At 35.8% G+C, this 26,669-nt stretch overlaps 1 protein-coding gene across 1 annotated transcript in view; it reads left to right on the top strand.

The window, feature by feature from the left end:
- LOC127971119 (AF4/FMR2 family member 2-like) overlaps positions 1 to 26,669 on the top strand; it is a 199,479-nt gene that overhangs the window by 108,382 nt on the left and 64,428 nt on the right. Inside the window, exons 4-7 of the mRNA XM_052573934.1 lie at positions 4,485 to 4,529; positions 9,565 to 9,651; positions 13,101 to 13,134; positions 13,356 to 13,410. Coding sequence (XP_052429894.1) covers positions 4,485 to 4,529; positions 9,565 to 9,651; positions 13,101 to 13,134; positions 13,356 to 13,410 — 221 coding nt within the window. The remainder of the gene's footprint in view (positions 1 to 4,484; positions 4,530 to 9,564; positions 9,652 to 13,100; positions 13,135 to 13,355; positions 13,411 to 26,669) is intronic.

Below are 26,669 nucleotides of genomic sequence, written 5' to 3'. Positions count from 1 at the left end.
CCCCCCTTTATGAAACATACTAAGACATCTTATCTGTTGCTGATGCACAGACGCTCTCTGAACAGCTATTTCAGAGGAAAAACGCACTCCTGACCCAGCAATTGTCACTGCGTTATTCCCGCGGATCCTCCGATAATTCAAAGGAATAGGTCTGCTCTCTCACTGAAAAGATTCCGCAGTCGCACAGAACGACGTGACTGACACCTCCTCCGTTCTCCACAGCCGAGCCGAAAAAAGAAATTCGCAGAAATTAGTGACACTTCCAGTGATCTCTGTATCTGCCAATTAAAAAGTTATTTTTTTTCCTGTAGGAAGACAGAAAGAAATCATTCTAAATTTGTCCTGGAAAAAAAAAAAAAGACACACTGGAGTGATTCACTGTGATTAAAGCTGGCAGCGCAGAGTAAATCACTCGTTTTCTTCACACTTTTCTTTGTTTCGTATGCGTGAGAGTCGCTTTAAAAACATGGGTTTGAAAGAGAAGTAGCTGCATCCAATTTTCACATTTGAATTTATTCAGACAAAACATCTTGTACTTTCACATATGCACATCTAATATGCATTTTTCTCAGTCTTGAGATGGAAAACTTTACATTAGGCTACAGATATTCAGTGTCCATTTTAGTGAACAATTGAGATTAATAGAAAATATCAAACAAAAATGCATGCATTTCTTTATTCATTACATTATGAATATTACTAATTTCACAGTAGTAGCATTTTATAATGCTGTATATACAAAGATAGTTTTTTTTATAATATAATATAATATAATATAAACAAATATTTTGTATAATGTTATATATTTTTATTATATTAGAGTATTTTATATTGTAATATTTTCTAAATGCAAAACTCAATAATAAATATTGTATTATTATATAAAAAAACACCAACATGCAATAACATTTTTTTTTTTTTTTTTTTTTTTTCAAATTACTCACACATTTCATTTGGTAGCACTGCTTTTTGGCTTTGAAATATTTGACTTTCCAATAATCTTAGCCCAAGAAGCCTTTCTGGTTCACAATGGGATATTGCCAGTTGCACGGAAATCATTTGAAAACCCATTTGATCGTATTGTATCCACAAGTACTGAGAGGTTCCCTGCTGGAACGTGGAAATAAGATCACAGCTGGACGGTGCCTTTTTCCCGCCATTTCCCTGAATACGGTGGGGGAATATGAGGTGCACGGGTGACTCTCTGTGTTTCTCTTTGGGTCTCTATATATTCACATTACATCATTATAAAATCAATTTGCTCTCCCCAAAGGCTCTCGCAAAAAATTCTAATGTCCAGCCTCTTGCTCAAGCACATTACATTTTACTGTAACTTTTGCTAGCTTTCCAAATTGCTCTATTTTGGAGGAATTTCGATACGAGCGAGTGTAACATTCAGCTGTACTTGAACAAAAATGAGACTTTCTCTGGCATAAACAATTTAGCAGCAGGAATGAGTCCTCCTTCATATCACTGGCATTTTCTGTCAGACCAGAGGCAATGAGAGCGAGTTTTGCATTCAGAGCGCAGCGCAAAGCACCTTTTAGTGTCACGACTGGAATGGAAATGGAGTTCGCCACAGGTAACAGAGAAATGAACTCCCATGTCAGAGGAAAGGGCTCTCTACGCCACACTCTTAATATCAGAGCGGAGCAGGACAATGGCAGAGCAACATCTGATTAGAGCGGCTGAGCTCCAACATTCCGTTTCTATGGGAACAGGATATTATGTGCTGGCCCTGAGCAAACAGGAAGTTTATGTCTGAGAGCTGTGTTAACAGTGGCCTGAGTGAATCTGCTGGCCAAGGCGGGATCTTTAGGGATATTAGGTGATTGGTGTTTGTTTTTTGTTTCATAGAATCAGTTTTTTTGGACATATATACATACAAGGACTAAATTATTGAAATATATTTGATTTTGTTTACAGAAAAGGAGAAATAACAGTGCAACATCTAATGTAGCCTATATATGCTGAGTTACGGTTAATTTTTGTGACGGGCTTAATTTGTTGACAGAAAGAAAACTATTTGGCAGAAAGTGACATCCTAATTGTTCTCTTTATTTTACAAAAGCACAATGTTTTGTTTTCATTGCAAGTGCACACAAATAAAAGCAAACCTTTATACAATGATGCATTATTAATAAGACAATAAGTATTTAAGTTGATTCTGCTGGTATAAGGAAACAGTAGAAGTGATCGCGTTGGCGCACACACAAACACACACACACACACACACACACACATCAGTTCCAGCACTGGTAACTTGACTGCACAGTTGGTACTTTATGAAAATAAAATACAGTGAAGCAAAGCCTATAATTTACATTAAAATAATAGTTTAGCATTCAGATATGTTACATCGCAAATATGGAAATATTTTGGATTGGGGATCAATTTCAAAATATGTATATAAACTGTTGCTTTATAAAACAGTCATTACTTCATTTTTGTTTTTTTATCTAAAACTACATTGTATCTGATCATCAATCTCTCATTAATGGGAGAATGTGATTTTTCTCAAAGTTGTTATGTTATTACCATCTTTTTGCTGCAAATTACCCACTTTTATTTAAAAATATATATATAAAAAAAAAATTGAGATTTTAAAATTATACTAAAAAAGCTATTATTCAATATGTGAGATTTTTATTTATTTATTTTTATGTATCATCGTTTTAAGAACATATAATTGTTTTAACTTATTTGTAATAATTATTTTGAATTTCTAACACATGATTTCTAAAAAAAAAATATATATATATTTAATTCTAACAAAACAACATAAATATTACTCTAAAAGCTAGTCAAATAAAATAATGTTTTGTTGCACTTGCACATTTTCCTACTACTCAGTACTAGAAATTTTACAGAAAATATATTATTACATGTTTAAAATTTTAATAGTGTAGTAAACCTTTATAAGCATCACTATTATTATTACTTATATTGATAGCTAGTGAATAATCTTTTTATAGAATTTGTACAATTACAGTTTAGACCAGGATGCCCCTCTGAACATGACTGTGGTCTTGCTGGGTTAGCTTTCTCTCTCACACACTCATGTGGATTGAGTTTCTGCTCAGATCAGCTGACCTTTACAGTGTGAGTGCACCTCATGCAGTGCCTGCAGTCGCTCATGTCACCATCCAGACAGACAGCCAGAGGGAAATAACCTCACCCTCCATATCCTGAAATATACTCTACACAGGACACGAACATAAATACTTCTAAAATAAAAAAATAGGCTATATATGATATGTACACTACTAGTCAAAAACCACATATTGTGTGTGTGTGTGCGCGCGTGTGTGTGCGCTCAAGATATTTCTGGCCAGTGTGAGAGAATGTACTGTGAAGTAGATGTTATTCAGATTATTGTCTGGACATGAATAGGTACCTCTGCGTTCAAAAGAGATTTGGAAGTGCTTAGAGCTTTATGTATCCATTCTGTATTCAGATGTCTTCATGTCCAAAAAAAGAAAAAAAGATGAACTAGTTAATTCTAGAGAAAATATAACATCTCTGATTTACTGTGCAATGAATTTGCAATTCTAATTATTTTGGTCTCTTATGTTGTGCCAATTGCAGTCTATTAGTCAACAGGGGCCTTGCTAGCCCTTAATTAGTATTCTCATCTTCTGTCTGTTAAGTGTCGGGAGAATCATTGTGGTTACATGCTTACTCGCTGACATTTCCATGCCTTATGATGCTCAGATGCAAGCTGGTGATTATCCAATTCCCAGCCTACATTTGAGAAGCGTTGGTGTGAGAACCGCGAGCCTCCATTATCCAAGAGCGCGTCCTCTTCTGAGACACTCAATTATGATGTCATCTCTCAACTAATCAATCTTCAAAGGTGTGCTGTGGGACTTTCGTTGAGAATTTCAGCTCTGGCAGGAAGCGTTTTGTTCTGTTCCGAAACCCAGTGAATCCATTATTGATTATTAAATTATTATTCTATCATTTTTGCAACAGTTTATTCCAGTTGGAGTTTATGCTGGAAAGAGATTTTTGTAATACAATTTTAGTTTTCTTTAAAAAATATTTTATTTTACTTGATTTTATTTTATTTTATTTTTTCATGAAATGGTGTTTAAATATAAAAAAAAATATATTAAATACATTTATTATTTTATTTTAGTAATATTTAATTAACAATAAAAACAATTTAATATTTTATGAAACACATTGTATAAAGACAAATCTATATTAAATACATTTATTACTTTATTTTATTAATATTTTTTTTAAATATGAAATACATTGTTTAAATACAAATGTTTATTCTATTTTATTTTATTTTTAATATACAGTAGTTAAGTCAGAAATGTGAATAAAAAATGTGAAGTGAATAATTTACATCCTTGTTTTTTTTGGTTCTTGTTCTTTCGTTGCAGCTTATCTTTATCTCTCTCTCTCTCTCTCGCTTTCACATGATCATTGTAACCTTTTTAATGAGTGATTTCTTATCCATTTCTCCACAGGTCAGCCTGCCCAACGACTCCAACTGTGTGGAGGAAATTCTGCGGGTGAGTTGAATTGAGTCTCTTTCTCTCCAGCACGCTAATTATTCCCGGTCACCTCTTCAGTGCCGTTTTACACTCACTTCACTGTCATCAGAATAAGGGTTCGATTTTAAAGAGAAGCCCTATTACATTAGGACTGATGGGCCTATTGTTCCAGAATATACCTTTAAGAATGTGTTCATGTACAGACTGAGAGCAGTCAAAAGAAACCTGTCATGTTTCACGCTGTTTTAAATGAAACCCTCACAATGTCTTAATAGCTTTCAAACTCATGGTATTTCATCTGATTGGTTTTTAACAGAATGTTTACGTTCTTGTTAGTATGCCGTTTTTATAATTAGTCTTTATGATGTATAAATGTGTCATTCATGCTAGTTATTCATGCTTGAGGGCGTATTTAATACATTAAGAGATGACATCTGCAGTGATGCATTCTGAAAATATCATAATGTCATTTTTTTATATATATATAAATAGCTGTACCCAGTTACTTAAATAATACAAACACATCATTCTTATTCATACTCATGACTTTAAAGAGTATAATACATAATAATAATTTTTATTTATTCTCTCTATCTATCCATCCATCCATAACATTTAGGAAGAAGACACCATAAATGCAAAACAAACAATGCAATGCAATTAGTTGAGATTTTTGTGTTTTAATGTTTTAATGCATTACATATTAAGGTTGAATCGGTAATGAATGCATTTAAATATTTTTGTTGAATTGTTTATTAACGCATTTTAGCAAGTGCCACCCATTAAGCTCCTCAGAAATTATATATTTTTCTTTATGTGATGTTAGGACGTGCTGCACAGATATCAGTGATCATACTGACTCTGTTGGCACATCTTGTATTCTGTCAGTGAGGGCAGAGGCAGAACATGTTGCCAGGGCAACCCGGAGTACATCTGTCTGCTGAAGTGCATGGTGGGATTGCTCCGAGGGGCCGCTGTAGTCCCTCACACTTGAGCGGCGCTGATTTTTACTCACATGTGACTCATGAATGAGGACGGGGTTTTTTTTGCTGCTGTCTGTCAGGATTCAATCCACATTCCTCCAGATCCATGATGTGGAAAAATCCACTGAAGAATCCCAGTGATGTCATAACGCATAACTGCTAGCTGATAGACAGGAATCAAAATAACATATTTTCACATTTTAATCAGTAATTGTTCTCATTGAATGTTAGTCGTTTTTTTTTTTTTCTGATGAGAACTTTTGTTCACACTTATTTTAAGGTCCGATTCTCGCTATTAACACACTATTAACTATGATTTTGCCTCAATAAACTAATAATGTGTTGCTTATTATTAGTTGTTATAAGTTTAGGTATAGGATTAGGGATGTCGAATGTGGTCATGCAGAATATGTGCTTCATAAGGACTAATAAACTGGTAATATGTTAATAATAAGCATGTTAATAAGCAACACGTCACTAAAATAGCTATTAGTGTTACCGAACTTTTGTAAGTCAGTAAAAAGTGTCTCGATACAACAGATTATTGCTTTCCAAATCTAAATATAACTTGTCAAAGAGCTAGGAATGGGCCAGGATGGTCGAGGTTAAGTAGTTAATTTTTTTTTCAGATTTCTTTTTAGCTTTAATATTTTTTGCAGCAGCACTTTTAAGGTAATGAATTCATAGAGGAGGGAGGGATGTTATCATGCTGAGAGCGTGTGCTGCTTCAGTGTGCTTTAGACTGTCAGCACAGTAAACTCTCAGAGAGAAGTCACATCTCTAAATCCAGCTTCTTTAAAGCAGCGCCCCTGCAGCCATCAAAGCACCACCTTCTTAACAAGCCCAACGCATTCAACAGTGCATTCCAAGACCGTTTGTATGGGACTTTAAATAACCTGCCCTGAGCAATGTTCCTGTTATTATGCATAACAAAAGTCTGTGTTTGGGTTTGAGCTGAGTTAGATTTGTGCAACAAAAGCTTAGAGGTATTTAGCCTATATATTTGTTGAATTTATGTCATTTACTCAAATACCGGGCAGAGCAGTTTACTCTGGTTGTGTTAATGTAAATGAATGCACGCATGTAGTAAGTTGTTTATGTTCAGTGCAAAACTTTAAAACAGAAAAACAGTCAAAAATAGTCCCATTTTAAGAATGGATCTTGAGACCTCTCTTATATATATATATATATATATATATATAAAATAAAAGTCTATCTAGAAATAATAAAAAAGTGCAATTTTGCATATCCCTACAAAAAAGGTCCTTGAGCTAAAAAATGCACATCTGTTCAAGTAAGGATCAGTCAAGGTCAGTATTTATTTATTAATTTATTTATTTTCCTCATGCTTATCGTTAAATATTAAAATATTTAAAGATTTAAATTATTCGTTATTTAATACTTAACTGGTTTAATACTCAACCAGGTTGCATTTATGTGATCAAAAATATTAGAAAATATAGAATATTAAGTTTTAAAATTTTAAATAACTGTTTCTATTTTTGAATAATAATAATAATAATAATAATAATTAAGTAATGTAATGGTAAAGCTATGGTTCTTTCAGAAGTTGCATTATTATTATTAGTAGTAGTAGTAGTAGTAGTAGTAGTAGTAGTAGCAGTATTATTATTATTATTATTATTATTTTTTTTTTTTTTTTTTTTTTTTTTTTTTCACTGACCCCAAACTTTCCAACAGTAGTGTGTCATGCATTAAGTGCAAACGCTGCATTGAAGGCCCATTAGCCCCTTTATATCCTGTTCTCAAAGATGTCCAAGAAATGAAGTGATTCTCCATGGAGAGAAAGGTTAAGCCATCGGCTCGTTTTCCAAACAGCAGAAAATCCTGATCCAGGCTCATGGACATATTCCCATTACATAACTTAAGGGTCATAAAATGTCTAGAACAGAGCCAGGTTGAGCAGATTTGCAGCTTTAGTTGGATGCAGCTGGATGTCACAGTGCCTAAGAATATATTAATGCCAAATGCGCAGGATTAATGAAAATAAATGATGATGATAATAATAGCCAGATTAAAATGGTTGTTTTTATGTTAGTGGTTGATAGTTTTATATGTAAACAATATTAAACTTTATACTGTGAGTTAATGTAGTTTGTGTTCTTCTGGCAGATCCTGAGCAGATCATGAATATTTTGCATGACTGCGAGGCATGTGGGAATCAGATGAGAGCATGCAGGAACTCTTTAACCACTTAACACACTGTGTCATGTGTACCGAGATGTTCCTGTCTGTCAAACTTCTTTGGATAGAATAGAAGCATACGAATGTTGCATTAGATATAATATATCAAATGCTGCAGGACCTTTTCTCAGAACTGGTTTCCCTTTTATGAGCCATTCATGCAATAACTTTTAATCAACTGGTGATTCTAGATTATGAGGTCAGTTCTCCTCAAGTTGCACAGATGTTCTAGCAGACTAACCACATGTGAACAGAATCACATTAACTTTCAACACGATCCACTTAAGTATAAATTACACTTTAAGATTTTTCATGATGCAGATGCGTTTTTTTTTTTTTTTTCTTTATAAGAACAGATTTAGAATGGGTGCCATCAGAATGAGAGTCCAAACAGCTGATAAAACATCACAATAACTCACAAGTAATCCTGAATTAATGACTTGAAAAGTGAAAAAATAAAATAAAATAATGTGTGTTCGTAAGAAACAAATCCATCAATAGGTTTTGACTGTATACCAATGCTTCTGGCCAAAATATGAGTCCAAAATACAAAAATTATAACATTTTAGGAACGCCATTCTCTGATTTTCCTCTCACATCGGAATCCACAACATGTTTGTTTAGGACTATTTTGGGCTGTTTTCACTAAATGGTGCTTGATCTGTGCATATTTCTCTCCTAATTCAGGCAAAAAAAAATATTTTTGACTGGAGGAAGTAATATTATTCATTGCACTTTGTCCAGAAGTGACAGTTACAATGCCTTAATGGATTAGTTTCTTGTAAACACACAACTTTTTTTCACTTCACAAGACATTAGCTTTTTGATGGACTGGAGTTTTGTGCATTATTGTGATGTTTTACCAGCATTTAGGACTCTCATTCTGACGGCACCCATTCACTGCAGAGGATAGATTGGTGAACAAGTGATGTATTTCTAAATATCTCCAAATCTCTGCAGATGAAGAAGAATTTTTGTGTGTGTGTGTTTGTGTGTGTGTGAACTATTCCTTTAAGCATAACTTAGACACTTCTTGAGGCCACTATATAATTCCAAACAAAGATAAAGGACCATAACAAGGAAGGGTAAAGGAAAATGCGTAGCTCATATTTAGTATGTAATATGAATATAGCAGTACACTAAAGGTTGTTGGAACAAAATATTTCCCATCTGAACACAGATATCTGTGGGATGTATAGCTGAGCTGTCCGAGAAGTGTAAGAGTAAACAGTCTCTGATCCGGCCTGCTCTTGTTTGGATAACCTTGTTTGGCTCCAGGAGGAACGCTCCGTTGCTTTTAATAAATGTAATTTGCAACTCAAAGCTTCCACCGCCATGCATCGCCCCCACTGAAGCTCCAAGAAATGAATGGATTTTGGGAGCATTTTTCTGGAATGTAATAACACCGGTTTTCTTGGGAAAGAGTGTGCTGGAGATTTCACAGTATTCCTGCATGTGTCATTAGGCAAAATGGCAGTTCACTTAAAAGAAAGTTTAATAAATACAATCTCTTCTGAGGGATTATCTGTGATTATTTGCCATCGTCATTTTCTGTGTCACTTCTGATAATTGAACAAGATGTTTGTTTATGTACTTGTGCTCGTAGAATACCTACTGTACATCACATTTCCCACCAGATACATGATAATAAAAAATAAAAAAACACTGTGTGGCTTGTTATTTATTTTCATAAAACTGCTCATTGTTCTCATTGCGCTCTTCGCTTCTGCATCTTTGACTGTTTAGCCTCGAATTTGAATCTTTACACAGATGTTGCAGATTCATTTTAACAGCAAGCACATAATCTGTCAATCTCTCTATCTGTCCATGCTATTTCAATAAGTATTATTGTTTTATTGTTGAAGGAGATGACCCACTCCTGGCCTCCACCTCTCACTGCCATCCACACACCAGGCAAAGCTGAACAAACCAAGTTTCCCATCCCTTCAAAGGTGGGCTCCTTCTCTTTCTTTCTCCCTCTGTGCTTTGAACTATTTACACTAAATGGGCTTCATCAACATTATAGTGCATTAGTCAGCATTACTGAGTTAATGCAGAGTATCATGACATAAAATGCTATTGCTAATTATAGGGCTTACAAAGCAAGCAGTTAATATTCTTCAGAATGGTTCTGGCTTTGTTTAAAAACCAATTGAGCTGTAGTTACCTGCAAAGTCTTCTTTCTAACTGAACCTGATTTGAAAAACTTTACAGAGGTAGCAACTCCACACACATAAAATTGGTGCTTCTAACAAGAGAAAGCTTTTGTGTAATTTTGTGTTGGCTTACAAAATCTATCAATAAAAATACACAGCACACACAAATATAGAGTAAAATATTAATTTACTAATTAGTTTGAAATATTGTTATTAATGCTTCTCACTATTGAATTAATTGTAGTACATATATTAATATTTGACATTTCTAAAAAAATAAATAAAAAATAAACAACAACCTTGAACCATGGCTAAAAGTAATACTAATAGTCTAAGACAAATATGCAGAACGTAGATAGAAAAATTATCAACTCAAAGTATCCTATGAAATCTAATGGGAATCTTCTAATAACATATCAAAAAGCTGTGAAAGTTGACAAGTCTAACAATTTTTCTGCAAAAATTACCAAAAACACCAGTGGTCCTTGGACTTTGTTTAATATCTTGAATTCTGTTCTGAATCCAACAGGCAATATCTGTCTTGCAGAGTTTTGAACTTCGTGTGAAGATTATTTTAGATTTCTTGTGGAAAAAATAGAAGCAAATAGACAGTCCATTATTTATTTTACTGATGACCCATCAGATCTTCTGATTCCTATAATGTTTTTACATTCATTTGAGCCATTTACCATGCAGAGTTAAATGGATTCAGTCATGAAATTGAAGCCATCTTATATTAAAATTTTCTACTTGTTGACTCTGGAAACTTAGTAATTTTAGTGATTTTAGATTTTTGTGCAGCATTCGATACAGCTGACCATGGCATTCCTTTATCGTGCCTTGAAAAGTGTTTGAGCATCCGAAGAAGTGCCCTGAGCTGATTCAGATTTTATTGTATTAACAGAACTTTTTCAGTAGGTATCGGTCGCACTGTTTCATCTGTAGCCTACCTCTGGTGTTCCTCAAGGCTCTATTTTGGCTCCCATCTTGTTTTCACTGTACATGCTTCAGTTGGGTTCAGTTTTTAGGAAGCATGGAGTGTCCTTTCATTTTATGCTGATGACACACAAATCTATTTACCTTTAAAAGCCATGACAATAATGGTTTAGAAATATAGATTGCATGCTTAAATGATGTAAGATCTTGGATGTCTAAAAATGTTTTGCATTTAAATGAGGGAAAGACAAGCAATTGTCTTTGGGCCCTCTGTGGGTAAACGAAAACCAAATTTTAACTGTGGTCATTTAAACTCTTTAATCAAACCAAAGGTGAAAAATCTTGGAGTTCCTTTTGATTCCTTCCTTTAAGTTTGACCAACATATTAACTCAGTAGTTAAGTCATGTTTTAAATAAACCTTAAGATCTGTTCTATCTTTTAAAGATCTTTAAATAGTCTTACATGCTTTTGTTTTATCAGGTTCTGACTATTGTAACTCCTTGTATATTGGACTACCCCAATCCTCCATGCCATGGCTTCAGATGGCTCAGAATGCTGCAGCCAGATTTTTAAAAGGGGTTCATAAACGAGAACAGATTACTTTGGTTTTAATGTCTTAATTAGTTGCCAGTTTATTATAGAGTTGAATTTAAAAGGTTGCTGTTTGTTTTTAAGCCCTTAAATGGTCTTGCCCCTTATTTGTCAGATCTTGAAAATGTAAATAGGTCTGCCAGATGTGTGCAATCCACAGACAGTATTTCTCTGTCATATCTAAGATCAAGATTGAAGTTGAGAGGTGACCGTGCATTTGCAGTGGCCTGTCCTAGGCTATGGAATAGTCTTCCCTTATCTTCCCTAATCTATTTGATTTTAAATCTAAGTTACAGTCTCATCATTTAACTCTTTTAATTCATTATTATTGCTGGTCTCATTTGAACTCATATTTAGTGCACTATTTTTATTAACCTTTTTTTCCTTTTTTTTACCTTTTCTCTTTTGATCAGCACAGTGGTCAACTCTTGTTTTGTTTATTTGTAAGTAAATAGATCAAATTAAATAATGTTCTGTTGTTTTTTTCTCTGTATTGAATTTATTGTTTTCACAGTGCAGTGCATTCTTGGATGCAGGGGCATTGCTAGGGTCATGCTTTGTTTCGAAGGTACATAAAGAGATAATTTAGCTCAAACCATTTATAGACATTGCATTTAAAATGTGGTTTTATTATTAATACTGTTTTAAAATGTATTCTTAGTTTTTATAAGATATACCACGTTACATGTACTTACTATTATAATAAAAATAAATTATGCATAATTACATGCAGGTATTCCTAAACCAGCCCCAATCCTAACCCTAACCATTTAGTAAGTGCATGCAGTTAATTAATAGTATAACTCACATTTAAGTACTAAAATGTTTAATTACACTGAAACAAGGACTACATCATTTATAGTTTTATTTGTATTTTCCTCATTTAATACTCTCTGGTGTTTTTCTATGCTCTTACACACTCTTTATACTATGGGAAACTCTGGTAAAAGTCAAAGAGCAAAAGTTGTTCTTGATTTTTCTAAGCAGATTTCCGGCTGTTGTTATAACATATGTTTATCACTCTTCACCAGATGTCCTGAGATAAAGAATGTCATTAGCATGATGTCAAAATATATTTACCTCTCAGCTGCTTTGAGGCAATGAGTGACCCATGTAACTTTTTTATGGAACTTTATGTAGCCAGTTATTCTGCTGTCTATTAGAAAACAGATTTAAGTTTGATTACATTTACAATATAATTTCCTTCAAAATGAATACTACAGAGTTTTTGAACAATATTTAAAATTGAAATAACAAGCCTGTTAAAAACCCCTGTGTAAGTAAGGACAGAACATTCCACTCAAGATCTCTTCAAATCCCATCAAGCTCTTTTCTCTTTGCAGTGGCGTCCACTATTTGTCTTTTAATAGGACATGGACTGAATCTCATGAGTTGGCTTGGCTGACATGCTAATAATACGCTGACTCTATAAATCCATCTGTAATGGTGGCATCAGCGGAAGCAGATGCCTTATCTTCGCACCACTCACCCGCTCAAGTGTGATTCGTGTGCCTGCTCTAATTGTATTAGTGTAAAATCAATTAAAGCTATCAGCAAAACTATTTCACATCTGTAGCTGCTCCATCTGAGTTAATGGCCAAAATGTAGCCCTTTTTTTTCTTTTCTTTTCTTTTTTTTTTGTAGTTTTGTAGTTGGATTAAGGTTTTTTTTTTTATTTTAGTTGTTGACTTTCCCTATATTATTCTTTTTCTTGCAGGATTCCCAGCATGTGACCTCAGGATACAATGGAAGTAAGGAACATTTTGCTTCTATGTGTCACATATTAGCAACGTCAAGCAGTACTGACCAAAAAAATCAAATAAATACATAAAGCAATAAAATCCTGATTTCCAATAAAAAATGTAATGGAATGCTGTGTTATTGACACATTGTAGTCTGTGCCAGACTGCTGGTATTTGGGCGCGTGCAGTCAAACCTGTTCTCTAATATTTCCATGAAATTCTTTTCACAGAACGCTGCAATGTTTCCAGTAACAAGCCTGCAACCAAGTCGGTACCACAGAAGTCGTGAGTATTTATTTGATGAATTATTTGAGGGAGCACCCCTGGGTCGAAAGAGAGTGAGAGGGAGAGAGAATGTTCGTACCCTTTGCTTTGTTGCTGTGTAAAACATTTCCCAGTGAGACACGTCTGGTCAATTCCCAGCTGAGGGAAAAAGGCAGTCTTCACCAACAAACATTACAACTGTTGGTCCTTCACTTGAACCCTTTCCTAGACTTCCTCTGACATATTAAAATACACTTTATTCAATGTCTACGATATGGCATTGACTGAAGGACACATGTTATAAACTACTTAATGGAGTGTGTCGCATTTTCCTCATATTTTATGTATTTTTGTTGTGCAATGACATTTTCCTTTGGTATTTTTTTCATGCATCTTATGAGGAAAAATTATACATTGCATTATTTATGTTCATAGAAAACACTTCTAGTAAGTAATACGGCACTGCTTAAAGGAACATTGATTATGAAACAAAGAGTTTGGAGATTAATAAAATAATTTATGAATTCTATGTTTACATAAATTTAGCCAACATGGTTAATACAGTGATTATTTGGGGGGTGGGGTGGATTAAGTTTGCAGCTCTGGAAAAGTGTTAGGTAGTTTGTCTTGTTTCCAGAAGTATCCTAAAAACTAAATTAAATTACTTGAGAAAGAAAATGCCATCATAACTTATCTTTATAAGTTAAAGGTACAATTTGTGGGATATTTGCAGTAACATATCCAAAAACCACTAGGCTAGTGTTATATATTTTGTCCAGCTGATTACTAACAATATCTCTAATGTTTTCAACTACTTGTAAATCATTAGAATATCCCTATTCTAAACAGTGACACGGGGCAGTGCATTCGCCAGTCAATGACGTTAGTTACCGTATTTTCCGGATTATAAGTCACACTTTTTTTCATAGTTTGGCTGGTCCTGTGACTTATAGTCAGGTGCGACTTATTTATCTAAATTAATTTGGCATGAACCGAGAGAAATGAACCCTACATTGAGCAGCATATAGCGCTTTCTCGCGGCTGGAGACGGTAATGTTTTCTCTTGGTGCTTGGTTCTAAATAAATGCGACTTATAGTCCAGTGCGACTTATATTTATTTTTTTCCTCATCATCATGTAGTTTTGGATTGATGCGACTTATACTCAGGTGCGACTTATAGTCCGAAAAATACGGTACCCTTTGTTGCTGCCTTTACTGACGCAGAAACCACATGACAACAGTGTCATGCACAAATACGGAAGTAGCTTCACAACAAACTTCAACTAGAAAGAGATGCCGATCTCGCTTGTGTTTTACTCGACAGGTGTGTTGTTTTGATTTGTATCTTTACAGAAAATGTATGCTATTATAACAATTAACAATTAGTATTATGGGGCATACACGTCAAACGCTGGGCATCGCGTCTTTAGACCCACGGGAGGACGAGTCTGATACATAGTCTGATTGCGTCTTTGCATTGACTTTGTATTTAATCTACTCGCGCAAATCATTGAACTCGCGTTAAATCCTTGATTTATCTTCCCGTCTGATTGATGGCCATCAGCAGTTGGATAGAAGACAACAAATCCCATCATTCCACGCTCCTTCTTAGCGTCATCAAACCACGCGATTGTTATTGTTCAGATAGTTCACCCTCTAGTGGCAAGTCCTACAACCTGTACCTTTAATGTTTCTTTGATAATTACCATAAATCTAATACAAATGACCTGTTTATTTAGACAGTTTATTTAATTGTATTTTATTTTTTTATAATTTAAGCAAAACATAAAATACACATTAAATTTCAGTATTTTTTATTTATTATGTTTTCCACATTTTTCCTTTGTGTTAATGTAAGTATTTATTATGTTGACGACTTGTAAATCCCCTCTAAGCATTTACTGTAACAACACAAAAGCCTGATGCAAAAGCTTGTTCTTTCTCTTTTTACGTTTACTTTATTGATAGCAGAAAAAAGGAAAAGGGGATGGAACCTGGCAGTTGTTGCTATAATTTTTAAGTATATTTCATATATTTGTTCTTTTTTCTTTGTTTCTTATTAGCGTCCAAATTTAGGTCAGTTAATGTGAATAATTTCTATGGAAAGCGAAGAAGAATTAAACTTGAGTGGCGCCGAAATTTGTTAGAACCTCTTCAAAAGGCTGTTTCTAAACAGCTATGACAAAGTCAAACAAATGAGTGTGGCAGAGAGTGTGTGTGTCAGTTTGGAGAGGCAGCGATGGGGTGATACTGCAAACAATAGCTGGAGGAATGCTGCATTGTTTACTTGTGGAAGCCACTTAAAAGCTGCAGTTATCTGCTGATTTGGTCCCAGTCTCTGATATGTCATTTTCTTTTTATTCCTGAGACCCAGAGCAAGCCTTGAGCGCCGCTCTTCGTGTTTACTGCATGCCATTCACATAACCCACTGTCTTCTTACACTGCTCCATTATTCCTTTGCTGCTGCTCAGAATCACTCCGCCTGTATTCCTCTAAATTATATGCCAGATATTTAAAGGTCTTAAATGATTTAACCATTCCAAATGTTTAGGGATGCAGCCCTCAGGGTAAGAACATTTATGTCAATACTGTTTTTGTCCTTGAGAGCCGAGTGCATGAACTTAGGATGAATGTTTGAATTGTAGAGAAGACAGAAGTTAATATCAGGAAATATCATGCTGACAGAAATGTTACATGATATTGAACAGTCTTTGCATTGCTGAATGTCAAAGGGGGGTGACGAATGCGAGAACTGGTCTTTCACCTGTGTGCCATGGGTCTAAATATGAAATTATATAATCAACAAAATCACAAATATGATTTTTTTTTCAGTCACGTCAAAATGTATTTAATTGACAGTACTTAAACCTAAAATCATTCACTCACCCTTATGTCATTCCAAACCTTTTTGAGTTTCCTCTGCTGAACACAAAATAAGATATTTTAAAAAAAAATGTGGGTAACTGAACGGTTGCTGGTCCCTATTGAATTATAATAAGTCATAATGTTGAGGTCAATGCATGGGGACCAGCAACTGTTTGGTTACCAACATTTTATGTAACAAAATGGAAACCAGCAACTGTTGGCGTCCATAGAATGTTGGTAACCAAACAGTCACTGGTCCCCATTGACTCCATTGAATATTTCATATTATGGAGGTCATTGGGAACCAGCAAGTGTCGTTGGTCTTTATTGACTTCCATAGTATTTTATAGCATGGGGGTCAGTGGGGACCGTTGGCTAAGCTTCTGATGCATATGGGACACAACAGTGGAAACAGCTCAGGAATGTCGAAGTCGTCATAGGATTGGTTGAATTCTACAGGATTACCACGAGATGTGTGTGTCACATTCTTTAACATTCTGCCTGGAAACAAAAATAACGTGGTGCCAAACCCCCTCACTAAAGAAGGGGCTAATCAGTGCTTATTATGATCAACTAAATGCTGAATTTTCAAAAGTATGTGAAATATTTAAAGTCGTAGAATCACACCGGTCTGTTATTGTGGCAACATTTCCATGCCTCAAAACGTGCTGATAAACAAAACAAACTGTAATAGGTTGTTTGACATGTCGGTCAAACGGCCTCATGGGCGGGCCTTGGCCAATTAAAGCTGCCATGAATTCCAGACCTTAAGTCTGAAGGTCTGACTCCGCGAGACTAATGGGGAGCAGCAACTGTTTGGTTACTCAACATTTTATAGAAGAAAATGGGGAGCAACAACTGTTGACTTAAATAGATTCTTGGTAGCCAAACAGTTGATGGTTCCCATTAACAAAGGTCAATGGGGATCGGCAAGTGTTGATGGTCTTTATTGACTTCCTTAGTATTTTATATTATAGAGGTCAATGGGAACCATCAACTGTTGACTTCCTCAGAATGTCGGTTACCAATCAGTTGCTGGTTTCTATTGACTTCCATAGAATTTCACACTATGGATGTCAATGGGAATTTGCAACTGTTTGGTTACAAACATTCTTCAAAATATCTTATTTTGTGTTCAGCAGAAGAAAGAAACTGTCCCTTTAAATTCCATCTACTTATGGATCCACAATTGAGATTCATACTATTGTTTAATTGCTCCTAGATGTTGACATTATGTATCACTTTTCAGTAAGTGATGTTAACTCTTCAAGTCCCATAACCTTGGGCAGTAATGTTTCTCACTCTACCACACAGATACCTCAAGACTAACATGGAGGATTCAGATAGGCCATCTTATAAACCTTTAACACTTGAATCTCTCCCACTTGAGCCACAATCATCCATTAGGTGGATAGTACAGAGGCTTTAATTTGAAGTTTACCGTTGTGAGGAGTCGTTAAATGGCACTTTTCCTCAGTGGATCGGCCATTTTGTAACCTCCTTGCGAGTGCCGATGATCAGTGGTGTAATTTACTCGGAGCCTGATATTAGTCACACTCAACTGGTGCTTTTCCCACCATCTGTGAGAGGACACCAGAGAATATGGGCTAGTGTCAAGCTCAGACAAGGCCGCAAACCAATGATAGCCTCTACTAGTGGATTAGATATTCTAAGGGATGTTGCTCTCCTCACATGTTCTGCTCGAGGTTATTATTATGGTGTTGTGTTCCACTATGGAATATTGGATTTATGGCAATCTATATGTTTTATTTTGACCAGAATCTTCCCTTTTAAGGCAACACACTACAGACAATGCCAATGTTTTCTCATGCTAGTCAGTTTTGAGATTTTAGGCTATTTTGCTTTCATAACTTGACTTATTTTAAACTAGTGGAAATAAAATACACATTCAAGTGTTTATCCTATTACACTTTATTTATTTGCTCTGTAGATTTAAATTACTATATATATATATATATATATATATATATATATATATATATATATATATATATAATTCACCTGAAATACAGCACTATACACACATATAACATTTTGAAGAATGTTGATGATTAACCAAACTGTTGATGGGAGCCATTTACCACCATAGTATATATATATTTTTTTCATACTATGGAAGTCGGTGGCTGCCGTCAACTGTTCAGTTACCAACATTCTTCAAAATATCTTATTTTGTGCTCAACAGAAACCCATACAGGTTTGGAACAAGTGGTCACCCCCTGATGACAAAATGTTGATTTTTGGGTGAATTATCTCTTTGATGCCAGAGACGGTGCAGTGAGACATTTTATATCTGTATTTAAAGAGAGTTTTCATTCAGCTGATTGTCATACAGTACACAAAAGCCTGTCTGATTACCCCTTCATTAAATAGGCACATTATACAGCATTCATCTCACATGAAGTCAACTCAGGGAGTCATCAAACTGTAATTGATTAGGCTTAATTAGTCATCAGAAGGAAGGGGAGAGGAGAGCGGTAAGTGCTGTCTTCATGATGGAAATGGTTGCGGATGGTCTTCAGCTTTGGTTTCTAATGATGCCAGGAGGCTCTGAACTGCTGCAAAGTCAGAGATTGATCAGATAACCTTTGCCAGCATCCAGATCTGTATTAAGAATAAGAGCACTGTAGCAAACACTCTTAGACCAGGAAGGAACAAAAATGGTAAGACTGGCAATATAATAATTCAAGTGGCAATAAGATTTCAAATAAATGCTGCTCTTTCAAACTTTATATTCATCAATGAATCCTGATAAGAAAATGTATCATTCCATACAAATCATTAAGCAGCACAACTATTTCCATCGCTAATTATAATAAGAAATGTTTCTTGATCTGTAAATTTGCATATTAAATGAATATATAAATATTTTGATTTCTGGATCACGATACACTGCAAACTGGAGTAATACAGTAGTTACTGGAAAAAAGTATATTTGATGATAAATTAAAACAGAAAACAATGTAATAATAATTCACAATATTGCTGTTTTACTATATTCTTTATCAAATAATCCAGTATAAGAATATTAAAAACATACAAAAACCGACCTCACAGTTCTGAACAGCAGTGTATATACAGTATATTTTGGCATCAAAAAAGGTAAAGAATAGAATAGAATAGAATAGAATAGAATAGAATAGAATAGACCATCATGCTCAGGTTCTGTAATACAGATAATACGTTCAAGCATTGATTATTCCTTCTTCCTAGACCAAATTATCTAAACTTCTGTATGCACATTAAACATGCATTTCTTTTGTCGATTTAGATTTATTTATTTTTTATTTTATTTTCACAAACTTCTGAAACAAAGTCAAAATTTAAATATAACATACATAAGAACCTTCTGAGCTAATTGAGAGTTAATCATTAAAGCAGTCTTAAAGTGAACTGTGGAAGAACTACTTTTGGGATGACCACACAGTGAAAAGAGATATATATAAATAATCATTGATGATGTGACATGGTTAACAGGTTTGAATGAAGCATTGTAAGCATTATTTCTCCTCCTCCATATGAAACTCTCCTGATGTCTTCATGTCCAAGCATAGATTTGAATTCACAGCATTCAAGGGGTTCCTTTTATCCCTTTTAGACAGCACTTCTGAAAGACTCTGACATTCCCTCAGCGGTGAAGATAAACACAGACAACAGAATCCCTGCTCTTGAGGAGAAAAGAGAAGGCACCCAGACGTGAGGTGGGGGGAAGGTGCTTTTTCATCACAAACATTAACATAGACTCTTGATGTGACACTCCAGTCAGCTCTGAATCTGAGTCGGAAGTGGCTCCGGGCCAAGGTAAATAACCCGCTGGACAGAGTGAGACAGAACAGGGGAGGTTGTGTGAGGATGAATGGGACAGGCTGGAGGTGGAAGCAGCCCTCTGGAGCACTCGTCCATCAGGGGCTCCTTAATCAAAGTTTTCCTAGGGTGGAGGACGGGAGGAGAGGGGTGTTGCCTTAGCATTTCCCACTGCTATGTGTGCTTTTCCACCCCCAACAGGTTTTTTTTTTTCTTTTCTTTTTTTTTCTGTTTAATCTCAGAATGTTTCACTCAGTAGCAGCAAAGATGGCAGCAATTACTGTAATTAGTTCTGTGTAATAATTGTTATTTGTATTATTTTAATACAATATTTTTACATTGGTTGCAGGTTTAGAAAAAAAAAACTAGAGTTGTATCAAATCTTTTTAATAATTCATGGGGATTTATTCATGTGAAAACTCTTGAAAACACCATTTATTATTTATTGGAATTCTTCTTTCTTTCTTTATTTCTTTCTGTACTTAAAATGTTCAAATGTGTTCATTTATGGGAAAATTTTATTTTATTATTATTTTTATTATTATTATTTATTTATGCCCATACTACCTGGCTGATATCACTAAAATGGGTGTCTTGAGAAATCTAAAGAAATGTGTGCAATTTTTTATTTATTAAAATAAATAAAATAAACAGTTGGAGGTGTGGCCTTTACGTTTTTAGCCAATCAGACAAATTCTCTGTCTATCAGTATTTAGGTGTATTGTAAACATTGGGTTGACAAAGTGTTTGGACGATTAGAGGTTTGGAGGATGAGGATTGGCTACAACTTTGCAAAACACAAAAATGAAAACTGTTTACATAAACCTTTTATTGATTATTTGTGTTATAAACTATGATTGTATCTGGATATCTTGTAATAATACAACGGTAGTAACAGTACTTTTTTGTAAGTGTGGCCTGTCATGGAAGTATGTGGCAGTTGGGAAGCAGTAGCAGCTTTTGGGACCTTGAGTTGCTTTTGAGACGTGTGTGGTGTTGACAGAACTGGAGCGCTGCTGAGTCTCAGGGCAGTGCCGGCGTGCTCTTGTCTTCCCAGAAAAAACACACAATGTGTTTATTTACTGCTGTGCTAGTCCAAGTGCATTTTCATGTACTTGCCTGTGATTGAAATGGTGACTCTGTGTGGATTTCTTTTAAATTAGGCCTGGATTCATTTCCGAAGGGGCTACAGTAAACAGCTTTACCAGGAGCGTGTTCCTCAGGGACCCCCAGGAAGTGATGGAAACGTTCTTCTATCAGGCCTCGGAAGGAAACGCAAATATGTCGGGGCATGTGTGAATGTTAAGAAGAAATCCCCCTTTTTGTGCTTCACCCTCAGCGTATTAACAGTTTCTCACTTTCAAAGAGGTGTCGCATTGTAAAGCTAACAGATAGGGGGCATTGTTCGTGTAAGGGGAGAGATTCTGTTTATTGTTCTATTAAGAATTATACTGCCCTTAAACTCAATATAAAACCCTGTCATAAACTTATATTTATAGCCCTCTGTTAGCTATATTCATACATATATATTCTTAGCTCTGCCAGATCTGAACCCTGCTCCCTGTTCACCTCCAAATATTAATTCAATGTTGACATGGAGCGCGAGGGTGAAAGTCGCCCACCCTGTCGTTACCCACACACACGATCCCTCTCCAGAGTGCTTCCCCGCCTCCCCCCACATCTGGTCGCCTGGCAGTTCGCTGGAGAAAAGGCTTCTATTGTGGAGCTGTCAAAGCGCTAAGCTAAGTGGGCTAAGGGAAGGCTCTCCTTAACAAAGGAGCCTGTCACCATCAAATAACAACAAGAAGAGAGAACCCAGAGGGACACTCTTAAATGGCAATTTGGCACCTACGGTGGTCACTGTAAAAAAATAAATAAATAAATAACCAGAGACACATCTAATAATAGTAGTTATGGGGAGGGAGGAGGGTGTGGAAAATCTGGTGGAGTGAGGGGTTATTATAGAGGTGTGTGACTCTGTGAAATGGGAAAGTCTGGACCAGGAAGACTGGATCAGTACGCTGTCTTTAAGTGACAAGCTGTCCTGATGAATGAAGTCATGGTGTCAAGAAGAAGGTCAGGACACAGATTTGTTACCGCACCAGTCAATGGTGTAGGAACACTTCTGTCTGTTTTTGGATGGCATATGCATGGACTCTTTTCTGACTGTCTGATTAGTCACACACACAAATCAATATGCGTAATATATCCACCAGAAATGTAAGTTCCCATGATGTTAAAATAAGTGCTTTTGAGGAAGACCTTGTTGCTGGATTTGCAAAAGTTTCCTGGCACTGAATCTTGAAATCTTTTTTGAGTCATTAGAATGTAGGCTATATATTTTCTTGAGCGCATTTGTATATTTCATTTATGTCACATTTACATTGGCTGAAGATATTACAAATGTTGGATATCCCCCAACTGAATGGATTCAGTGGAGTCTGACTTAATGCAGTCTGTGCTCATCATACACTACATTTTCATTTTCTTTCCGTCAGCTCAGACTAACAAAAAAACATTCAGACAGGTTTTAACACTTGAGTGCAGGGATCAATTCTCACTATTAACTAGTTGCTTATTAGCAGGCCTGTTATTGGTCTATAAAATAGAGTTTTAAACATCAATGTTGACCAATTAAGACATACTGCAAAACAACTGCAAGGGTTTGACATCAAAGAGATAATCTAATAGTTTGAGACCATTGAAAAATCTGAACAAATTCTTGTTTCCTTGTTTGACCTTAACTAGCCATGGAAAAAAAGCTCTAGGGCATTGTTCATGATTACCTAAAGTAAAACAATTCTAGTTGGTCGGCAAGCTTCATAGAAGCAGACCTTCAGCACATGAGTGAACATAGAAGACATCTGAAGAGTGAAAGTTGGTCCAGTGGACTCATGAGTTTATATTTTAACCAATATTGGTCCAACCCATATTGGAAAGAAGCAGAATCGTCATGTGTGGACTGTTGAACAGTTCACAACCAGCATGACCGTTACTGTCCATTTCACAAGCATCCTCAGCCACCAATATCTGGGGTGTCCAATCCTGCTCCTATAGAGCCAGTGTCCTGCAGAATCTTACTCACAACAAATTTGCCTGGAAGTTTTTAGTAAACCTGAAGAGCTTGATTATCAGGGGTGCGTTTCCAAAAAGCAATTGGTTGCAAGTCCCATCATTATCAATAGAGCTCAGTGGAACTAACGACAATAGTTAGCTAATGATGATTTTGGGAAACGCACCCCAGGTTGTGTTAATTAGAATTAGAGCTAAACTCTGCAGGGAAGGTGCTCTCCAAGGTGTTGGATTGACCACCACTGAACAAGATAATGAACAATTGGTGATTCCATGTCCATTCAGCAAGATGATGACTTGCAATACCTCAATCTTGGAATTACTGCAAAAGAGTCAGGCAAAATGCTAGCAAATATCTTTGTGACTGTTGTATTTGGCCAAAGCCAGATTTATCAGAAATACTTTTATTCGACTGGACTTAAAACCCAAGACATCCTTGAAATTTCTTGAGCGCTACCTCCAATAACAATAAAGGCACAAGAGATTTAATTGAGGTACATTGCTATTCTAAGGGAGCTCTTTACTGCCATTGTCACCTTATTGTTGCTCCCTGGTATCTAGACCTTAAGCTTTTTTAAATCATTGTTAAAATTGCTTTACACAATCACTACAAGGCTTTTGTGATCATAATTGGCATTTCTGTCAATGCACTTGAATCCCCCTGGAATCTCACATTAGTCATCCAGGTAGCTGGCAGGCAGCTATGGAGACAAGTAGCAGGTGCCTCACAATTTGCAGGATCCCTCTGTGCAACACGTCAAATTTTAGTTATGACCAGCGAGTGTTCCACTCTCACAATTAGGGGAGCATAGCTGGCGTACAGCCCAGAGCCGACCCATGAGATCCCAGAGTCCAAAGCCCAGCAGTGATGTGGCACAAGTCTGCTACTGCTAACTACTTGACCCGCTCTCTACGTAATGTCCGCTGTGCCCTCCAAAACATCTGGCTGCTCTGCCCGAATATCATTGAAGCCAAGAAAGACACACCAATCTGACCTTGGTCTGAAATTGCCATTTTAATTGCCTTTTTCCAGTGTCTTTGGATATAGTTGTCTTCTTTTAAATGAGGTATTGTCTTTTAGATAACCATTAATCATTTGTCTGCTTAACACACTGTTTTTAAGGTCACTTTGTCCCATATATTGTGTAAATGTGTTTTGAGTAGGTTTTTCTATAGGGGCTTTTTAGGAACTTTTTCATAGAGTAGCTCCAAGAGCTATTGGCGGAAGTGCCTGCTTTTTGGCTTGTTCGCACCATAGGAACTAGGAATGGTTTTAGTTCTAGGCTCCATTTGGGGGAACTAAATTAGCTCCTACTTCAGAGTAGTGTCTAAAAGAGTTCTATAGGAATTACCTCTGATGTACATGTATGTTGATTGGCCAAAAGCATGCAAAACACAGTCTACAAGGCATTTCTTAGCTTTTCAAAAAGCTGTGTAAAAATATTTAGTCCACGAATAAGGAAAACAGCATTTAGCTACCTGGTTTCTGCAGTGTTTGGTTCTTTTCTCAGCCTTGGTGATATGCAACACTGCAAGTTTTCATAGGAAATTGTCATGCTCTTTCAATCGCATAAATTGTGCATTTACATTCCATATCCTTCATCATAAAACCCATCACACACAACAAAAAGTTCCTGGGACTACGTTTGTAGAACTATGCAGTGCGAAAGTGCCTTATCCTAAACTCTGAGCATGAACTTTTTTGATCAGCTTTTAGCTCCGATGGTTTTTTTTGTAACATACTGTGGAAATATGCATATGCGAACAGATTGTTTATGTGGGGGAAAACATCAGAAACATGGCGAATTATGTACTTGGCTGAAATGTACACCAGAATTCTGGAACGGATTTGGTTCAAAGCATTTTGGGTCCTTTAAATCCATTGAAGCTGTTCAGTAATGAGGGGTGACACTGAGAAAGAGCACACCAGCTTTTGTTTCACTTTTCATGTGCTAACAGTTAGAAAGTTTAAAGGTTTTGTTTTTCTTGGCCTTGGTTTTACTTTGATAACCTGCTGTTCATTTACACTAATTCCTAAGCTCTCTGATGTGTTTTAAGCAATTAAAGTTGTTTGAGGAAGAACACATTATTGAGAATATTGGGTAACACTTTAGTTTTGGGACCAATTCTCACTGTTAACTAGTTGCTTATTATCATATTTTCTGTTTATTAGTACTCATAAAGCACATTTTCTGCATAACCATATTCTACATCCCTAATCCTACCCAATACCTAAATTTAACAACTACAGTACCTACTAACTATTAATAAGCAGCAAATTAGGAGTTTATTGAGGCAAAATCAATTGTTTGTTAATGGTGAGAAGTGGACCTTAGAATAAAGTGTGACCGAATATTGTAACTAGTTTCTACTACAGAGCCACAAACTGAAGTACTGAAGCAGCAAAATCAATGCAGGGAAAGCCGAAATAATCAATAACCTGATCATGAAGGCTGTTTCAAGCTCCTGAACAACACCTTCAATCTGCTCCATGGGGCTTTTATTGTACATTTTTAGCAACAGGTTTCCGTGTACAGTGGAAGAGTTTTTGAGGTTTTTCCTCAAGCTGCTGTCAACTGGTATCGAGGCTTTAGCTATTCTATCTGTTTATCTTGTGCCCTAAATCCTTTTCCTCCAGTAAATCACCTGCCATGTATGGATGGATATACAAATAAACCTTGGACCAGTGGATGAAAAAAGTAATGGCAAGGCAAAATAAGTAGTTTATCACATAATGGGTTATCTTTTAATCTACCTCCTACATTTGCACAGATTTACTGTACATTAGGATGATGCTTACAAAACTCAATGTCTGAGAACAACATGTTACAGCATGGACATCCCATGTGAGTCAACTTATCGGATAATTGTCTTGCCTAGACTCATACAGTAGGGATGAAAGATGACTTGACAGATCAATGAAGCTAAATGGAAAGTTCTGGAGTTCCGACCTCCTTCAATTTGCAAAGAAAGAAATCCTTGTGGTGTCTCCATTTGACTAAAATTACACCAGGGTGAAGTCAAATGCCTTAGATGCTTACCAGAAACCACCACCACACACCTAAACATCATTGGAGTTTCCTGGAATGTTCTTGAGTTCATGGTATTGCTGGGTTTTTACCTTCTCGCAAAGAAATAGAAGTCTTTTTGGTCTTCCCATATTCCTAGAGTTACCAGGATGATGTCACACCCCTTCCATCTTAAAGCGATAGTTCACCCAAAAATAAAATTTCTGCCATCATCTACTCACCCCCATGCTGTTAGAAACTTGTATGACTTTCTTTCTTCTGTTGAATACCAAGGATGATATTTTGAAGAATGTTAGTAACAAAACAGTTGACGGTGGCCATTGACTTGTATACTATTTATGTATTTTTTTTTTTCAAGAACATGAAAGTCAATGCAACTGTTTGGAACCATATGAGGGTGAGTAAATGAAGACAGAAACCTCAGTAACACTTTAGTTTTGGAACCAATTATCACTATTAACTAGTTGCTTTATCTAAAGCGTATTTTTG

This window comes from Carassius gibelio, chromosome B14 (genome assembly GCF_023724105.1).
Source record: "Carassius gibelio isolate Cgi1373 ecotype wild population from Czech Republic chromosome B14, carGib1.2-hapl.c, whole genome shotgun sequence".
NCBI classification, from domain to species: Eukaryota; Metazoa; Chordata; class Actinopteri; order Cypriniformes; family Cyprinidae; genus Carassius; species Carassius gibelio.
The sequence above is the reverse complement of the archived record's forward strand: the minus strand, read 5'-3'. Positions and strand labels throughout refer to the sequence as shown.